Source organism: Nematolebias whitei, chromosome 10 (assembly GCF_014905685.2).
Source record: "Nematolebias whitei isolate Nwh7 chromosome 10, NemWhi1, whole genome shotgun sequence".
Classification (NCBI taxonomy): domain Eukaryota; kingdom Metazoa; phylum Chordata; class Actinopteri; order Cyprinodontiformes; family Rivulidae; genus Nematolebias; species Nematolebias whitei.
The window spans coordinates 6,999,593-7,007,395 of NC_056507.1; the positions used below are offsets into that span (position 1 = coordinate 6,999,593).

Below are 7,803 nucleotides of genomic sequence, written 5' to 3' on the forward strand. Positions count from 1 at the left end.
ATGAAAAGTGTAATGTTAGTAATCATTAAAAAAATAAAAAATAAACATGTTGTAGCTGAACTTTAAAGCATTTTCAAAGAATTACACTAAATTAAATTTTCAGAATAGCTGAAATCAAATAAAATGTTATGAGTACCTTTTATGTACCGTAGTGTGAAGTTTACAATTTAACCTTAACAGACTTTTAGAAAAATATTTACATTAGTTAAAATTCTGTTAAGATAAGAAAAAAGGGTTCTTCAGGTCAGTAAGATAAATAAATAAATAAATAAACCGTAAATAAGGTCATAACTTACTGAAATTGCTTTGCATAACTTTTTTGGGGGTGGGGCTGTTAAGAGCAGTGCATGTGCTGAAGTGTAGATCCAGTACAGTTATGGTCAGATGTCTGCACACACTCATATTAATGAATTGTGAAAACATCCAAAAACATGTTCATTCAACCTTTATTATCCAGGTTAGTCCCATTGAGTCACGAGGACTCGTTTACAAGAGACCTGTTTTAGGCAGACAACATATAAACATGTGGCCTCAAGTGGAGGAGTTCAAGTATCAGGATTTTGTTCATGAAAGAGGGAAGGATGGGGCGTGGGAATGACAGGCGGATTGGTGCAGCGTCTGCGGTATTGCGGACTCTGTGCCGGTCCGTTGTGGTGAAGAGGGAGCTGAGCTGTAAGGCAAAGGTCTATGTTTACTGGTCGGTCAACGTTCCTACCCTCATCTATGGTCACAACCTCTGGGTAGTGACCGAAAGAACGAGATCCTTGATACAGGCAGTTGAAATGAGTTTCCTCTGCAGGGCAGCTGGACTCTCCCGTAGAGATAGGGTGAGAAGTTCGGTTATCCGGGAGAGACTCGGAGTAGAATTGCTGCGTCTCCACATCGAGATGAGCCAGTTGAGGTGGTCTGGACATCTGGTAAGGATTTATTTTTTTCATTCAACCTTTATTTATACAGGCTAGAGCCTCTTTGAGCCACGAGGACTCATTTACAAGAAGGATCTGTTCCAGACAGAACATATAACGTACAGATGTTTCCTGGGCGCCTCCCTAGGAGGTGCTTCGGGCATGTCCGACTGGGAGGAGACCCAGCCTGGGAACACCTTGGGATCCTCCTAGAGGAGCTGGAAGAGGTGGCTGTGGAAAGAGATGTCTGGGTCTTCCTGCTCAAGATGCTGCCCCCACGACCCGACTTCAGAATAAGCAGCAGATGATGGATGAATGGATGGATGGATAAGTTCTTATTTTTACCTCTGGGGATTTATGCATTTTATCCTGTGTTTTGCTTTTTTTGTTTTGTTTTAGCTGTTTTCAAGTGCTTTATAACTAAAGTGGTACAGTAAAAAAACACTGTGTAAAACTGCCTGTGAGTTTCCATTTTCAAGTACAAACTATGACCGTATTCTTCTTCCCGTCAGCTGATTGGATTGCAATTTAACAATCCAGTCAGAGAACACATGCAGTAGGTTCGACTGTCGGGGTGACGCTTTACAGAGCTGCAGGTCCCAGAAGTAGCGTTACATTATGGTCTAGTGCAGGGGTGTCAAACTCACTTACAAAAGGGGGCCAAAATTAAAACCTTTTTCAAACTAAGGGCCGGTTTCAGAATCTACATTAACTCAAGTTAGATACCCAACATTGTTTCTTGGTTGCAGGTTCCTCAACAAGAGTTTGATTGGTCTCATTTGATGACTCGGGACCCGAAGGTCCTGCGTTCAATCCCCGGTCATTGCATCTTGTGGTGTCACTGAGCAAGACACCCAATCCCAAATTGCTCCCTAGGCGCTTACATAGCTGCCCACTGCTCCACCTGGGCGTATCCCAGTGCGATAGGTTAAATGTAGAGAGCCAGTTTCGTCTTTGTATGGGAGCATACAATGACAACAACACATAGCACTTTGTAAAAATTGTTTTTGTCTTGAATTGAATTTACCATGTCCTGGATGACTCAGAATCTTCACCAGCTATTAATGACACAGTCCCCCCACCTTTATTCTGCTCGCTGCTTGAAGAAACCATCAAACCAGCTGCACCGTCCCAGGGAAATGCAGCTAATTTGACCATTAAAGTGCATTTATTAAGTAAAAGTTCAACTGAGACACACCTTTTGCTATAATTTCGAGCAAATAAATAATTGTTTTAGGTGCTTTTCTTGTTAAATTTCAAAGAAACTAGCAGTGTTCCTCCTTCCTTTTTTCCCTCCCTCTGCACGCTCCCGGAGCACCGAGGCAATACATACTTTTCAAATGCAACTGATTTGACCGTTAAAGTAATTTCATTAAACAAATGTTAGACTGAGACACACCTTTGATATAAAGTCGAGAAAACAAATAATTGTTTTTAGGTGTTTACCTTGTTAAATTTCGAAGAAATGAACAGTGGCTTGTCCTTCTGCGTGTGCTCGTTTACGAAAATCAGGTTTTGAAACGCTGCTGATCTGACCATCTTTACTTTAATACAAACAGATTTTACAGAGGAACTATTTATGACGACATACAGCAACTTTGTAGTTAGTTTATAATAGTAATTAATCACGAAGAGGATCGCCAAAGTGAGTAAATTCATCGAAGTAAATGACACGCGGGAGACGTCTGACACACGTTGAATGCATCACTCTGCTTCAGCACAGCAGAGTTCTGCTCCGCCTCTTTGGTTCCGATGGAACAGATTCATTTCTGCGAGCTCACCTCTGAATGGTACATGTACACTTTAGCGGCTTAGAAATCACAAGTTGTGGTTCATCAACCATTTTGAGTTGTGTTCACCTACAATCAGGGCTTAATTTGTAAACCGATCGATACCTGAACGCAAATAGCGGGCGGGCTGATGGGTCTGGGGGTCCTCCCCTGGAAAATTTTTGAATAAAGATGTTATTTCTTGCATTTTGGGGTATTTTAATGGGCTATTAAACATCTACGTTTACCTGTAAACACTCTGCTTCTGTCAAGCATCCTAACCCCCGCTCCCCCTTACTTGACGGTTCCAAGCCTGACACTGTCCCTGCTCGTTATTGTCCAACTCCACGTGTGAAACCTCCAGGCACCTCCTCCGCCTGGGCTCCTGCCCTCGTACGACTGCCTGGTTAGCTCGGCCCTCACCCCCACCACTCTTTTAATGGCGGAGATTTTTTTAAGGGTAGACGCGGAAATGCTTCTTGAAGAGGCAGCTCGTATGCTCGTAAGTGGCTGTTGTGTTTAAAATTAGTGTTTATGTAATTATTTCCAGTTTACATATCCAATATGTTTTATTTGTTCAAGGCATATTTGTTCATAACTTTATTATTAGTAGGCCTGAGAGTTACCAGATTCAAGCAATTACCGAAACGTACCGTCTAAGAGAGTTCCTGGCTCATGTTCCTGCAGGATCCGGCTCAAATTAAGAACTGCTTACAATGTTGTCACATTAGTCTTACAGTATCAGCGACGGCAGTGTATGATAAAAGTTGGTGCTTTAGCGTCAGCTTCCGCTAAATTTTTATTTTACTTAAGCGGAAAAAAAAAATTGTTTACCGGATTAGAGTTAGCAAAGCTAATTCTTTAGTTCGTGAATTAGTGGTTAGCAAATCAAACTTTTTAATTTCCTGTGCCCAGCCCTGGTCATTTGTTTAAACTGTGAGTTCTACCCATACCAAGAAATGCTTTCATCATAAGCTACGCAAAGACGCCATCATGTCCATATATTTTTCCTTGTTAAACACAGGTAACTTGAGTAACAACTTACATACTGGATTTAAACGGTGGCACAGTTGGTAGTGCTGTTGCCTCTCAGTGAGAAGGTCGCCGGTTCAAATCCCAGCCCAGGACCTTTCTGGATGGAGTTTGTATGTTCTCTCCGTGCATGCGCGGGTTTTCTCCGGGTACTCCTGTTTCCTCCCACAGACCAAAAACATGCATGTTAGGCTGATTGGTAACTCTAAACTGTACCTACAGTAGGTGTGAGCGAGAGAGTGAATGTTTGTCTCATTTGTCTCCATGTGATGGACTGGAGACATGTCCAGGGAGTCCCCCACCTCTCACACATTGATTGCTGGACATGGGCGCCCGTGATCCAAAAAGGAGGAAGTGGGTAAAGGTGATGGATTTAAAAGGTAATTACTCTTAAATCACACTACAGGATCTAGGGTAGGGAATTAGTTTAGACTTTATTGTCCGATCATGTATACAAAGTATCCGTCTTTAATCCTCCAGCATTCAGCTGGTTTTAATACAAGACATCCTTTATTGCTGGTGCTAAATTACAACAAATGGCTCACATTGATTTTAATAATAAAAACTGTTCATTCTGTGTTTCATAGTTAATTCAAAGTTGCTGAATCAGTTGTTTTCAAACAGCAATTTGTTCATGTAATCTAGCTCAAAATACTTCTATGAGCAATCATTAAATTAAGGCAAACAATAGGTTCACAACATGATATGAACAAACTGTAAAAATAAATGTGAAAGTAACTTTTGGTTTTGAATAAGCTCTTTGATTTATGTTAATTTTCTCAAACACTGCCTTACGACGAAACAATTCAAAAATATAGTTGTAACTGACGGTGTGCAGTTCTGAATGACATTTCTTCAAGAATTTAATTAGTCTCCAAGTCTAATCGCAGATTAGATTCAATTATGATTGAACTTAATTCAAAATTTATTTCATCTTCAGCTTGAACTGAACACATGTGAAAACACAGAAAAACGAATCTGTTACAACGAGCATGACTTGATTACATTTTTTTGGTCACATGTAGAAAACTTGCTAGAAACAAACAGTCAAACACAGCCATTCATTTTCTTTTCACTTTATTTTAATAACCAAAACTCCCTACTACCACAGTCTGTTGTATTAAAAAAAAAAATCTTAAAAATTGTGAAAAAACAAACAAACCCCACAACAAAATAGTTTGAACATATAAAAACTGGATGCTTTGTTTACAGCTAGACCTGTTTGTGACAGACAATTGAACATGATGTGTTTAACACGGACATGGGCTCCACAACAAACAGAAAACTTGAGACTAGTTTGCAAACGGCATTTGCAAGGAAGTCTTTAAAATGTCTCGTAAAGTTTGTGGAGCTTCAATTTCTATGCGCAAGTCACAGAAGCTTGCCAACTGGTCGATACAACTTTGAACATGTCCAAAAAAATCTGGTCAGCTTTTCTCTCGAAATGCAAAGTTGTCAAAGACCTTTAATTCTAGAGTGCTGGCGTTGTTTTGACATCTGCAACGGAGCTCTTTATTACAGAAACACCCAAGATACAGCTTCTAATGTTCAAGTCTAAACGTAGTTACTGTATATTTAAAAAAAACAACTAGTTTAACTCTGCCAGTCTTCGTATATTTGTGTGTTTCATTAGACTAAATCATAAATATGGAGGCAGTTGTTACGGCAGATACAATGAGATGAAAGACGCAATGTGGGCGGGCGGGAAACAAAATACAGTAGTCCCTCGTTTATCACGGTGGATCCGAACCCTGAAGCCCTGTGATAAGTGAAAAACTGTGAAGTAGGGATTGTAGTGCAAGTAGTAAGTAGTAGTTTATTTTAGTGTGTATATATATATATATATATATATACACACTAAACCACGAGGTGCAGGGAACTTTGGAAAATGAAAACACCAAGAGATAAGGAAAGCCTGTCATGGTTGACCAGCATATAGAAATGGGTGCTGCCCAATGTCAAAGCAAAGTTCATCGAGTATTTTACCAAATAACATCATAAATCCACATTCAATGAGGCTGCAGTGTCAGAGGGACAGAATACAGGTGTGAAAATGTGATGTGACCAAGCTGTTTGTAGACATTCACAATGAAACTAAGGTGAAGGCAGCTATGAGCGCATGAGAAGATGATGTAATAACAGGAAGTACCATGTGAGATCAATAAATATTAGTTGCTGCAAGAGAGCAGAAGCTTGTTGTTGGCGAACTACGGAGGGTTATTTTGCTCGCTGCTTAGTTTATTTAAAGCTGCAAAATGGGATATCATTCGGCCTCAGGGAATTCTGGGAATGCGTCATTTCCTTTAATTGTTCATGATACAATTGTCTTTTTTAAACGACAACAGAAAAGTGAGTAACATCTCATAAAAAAAACAGTGATAAACAATAACCGTGCACGGAACAAAAAGAAGTGCTGCAAATTTGCAGCGATGCAAAAATCACGTTCACACAGACAGACATCTGCTAGAAGTTTTACATGATCCCAAATCAACTTTGTGCTCATCGTTGCATGAATTTCACAAGCCAATCGGTTCCTTTCTTTACACTTGGTGATAAATGGCATACGAAATTATGAAACTGGGACCCCGAGTACATCATTTCATTCCGTCTCAAGTACCGCATGTGACGTGAATGACAATAAACTTGACTTGAAATAAAAACGTATCACATTGACAGGTCGGCAAAATGCAATAAAACAAATTAGACGTAAAAGTAAGCAAACATGCACATTTTTTAGGGAAGGTGAGGTGGAGGGAGGAGTTGTGTTGGAGTATTAAAAAGCTTTATAAAAGTAGTTCAAATACAAACGTGTCAGTCACCACTCAATATGCGCTCGATGTCTTCCAGTCTCTTTAATGCAGCAGCCCTTTTTTCTTCTATGCCTTTAATCTCTTTAGCGGACCTGCTCTTGGCCTGGCTACAGTCTACAGATCCTGATTTGTCCGCCCCCCAACACCTTGGGCGTTCAGCTGAGGATTTCCGCACATTCTTCTCATCTGCAGCACCCTTTCCAACAGCATCAGTACCCCTCCCTTCCTCCTTACCCACAGCGATTTCTTCTGCTCTTTCCTTCCCGCTCTGTAGCTTCTCTTCCTTTGTTGACACGCTGGCTCCCTCTCCTACAGAAAGCAGCTGCCCTGCTGCGCTCAGTGCTGCCATTTTACTACGCACAATACTCAAATGACGCCGCACGTACTCCTCATTTGGTGCCAGGACCAGTGTTTCCTCAAGGCAGCGCTCCGCCCGTGGTAGGTCACGCTCTTCAAAGTAAACCACACACAGGTTATGTTTGCCTTGGACATTAGTGGGGTCCATTTGCAAAATGCGCTCAAAGCAAGCCTTGGCACCATGGGTATCCTTCTTGTGGTTCATGAGGATGTCGCCTTTCAAGACCAAACCTTTGATGTGCTCTGGGTGGTAGAGCAGCAGCTCATCCAACACGGGCAGTGCATCCATCTCTCGTTTGGACTGAGAGTACAGTAAGGCCAGGTTAAACAGGGCACTGCGGAAGCCAGCCTGCAGACCAATGGCTTTACGCATCCAATGCTCAGCTGCCAAGTTTTCATTGGCATCCATGGCTAGCATGCCGAGGTTGAAATAACCGTTAGCATCGTTTGGCTCTTCTTCCAGGTAAGTGAGGAAACGGCGGTTAGCTTCAGGCCAGAATCTTGGCTCCCCTGTCAAAGGAAGCAGACAAAAAGAAGCATGAAGACAAATCTTTTTTACTTATTAAGTACAGTACTCCCTCGCTACTTCGTGGTTTGTTTTTAGCGGACTCGCCCTATCGCGGTTTCTCAAAGTAAGATTGGACACGACACACAATTCGCTGATTGACGGATGAGCCGCATGATCAACATGGAATTTTTATTTAAAATAATTTAGTTTAAATGATTTAGCACCTGGGTGCAGCCCACAGCTGTGGGAGAAGCTCCCTCCTGCAGCTGAGCTCTGCAGCGGAGAAGTGGGCGTGGCCGAGAGTGCTGGCAGGTAGCAGGGAGCTGAAATCATGACATTCTGGGCTCTTTTAGAAAGTTAGAGTTTAGAAACATTGTTTTGAATATTGCAAGAGTCAGGGAAAAGTTTAAAACACCTTTATA

The 7,803-nt window shown here is 41.4% G+C and overlaps 1 protein-coding gene across 1 annotated transcript in view; it reads right to left on the minus strand.

Moving 5' to 3' along the window:
* Window positions 1–6,210: 6,210 nt before the first annotated feature.
* tmtc3 (transmembrane O-mannosyltransferase targeting cadherins 3) overlaps window positions 6,211–7,803 on the minus strand; it is a 57,239-nt gene continuing 55,646 nt past the window's right edge. Inside the window, exon 14 of the mRNA XM_037682581.1 lies at window positions 6,211–7,383. Within this exon, the coding sequence (XP_037538509.1) occupies window positions 6,518–7,383 (866 nt within the window). The 3' untranslated portion in view covers window positions 6,211–6,517. The remainder of the gene's footprint in view (window positions 7,384–7,803) is intronic.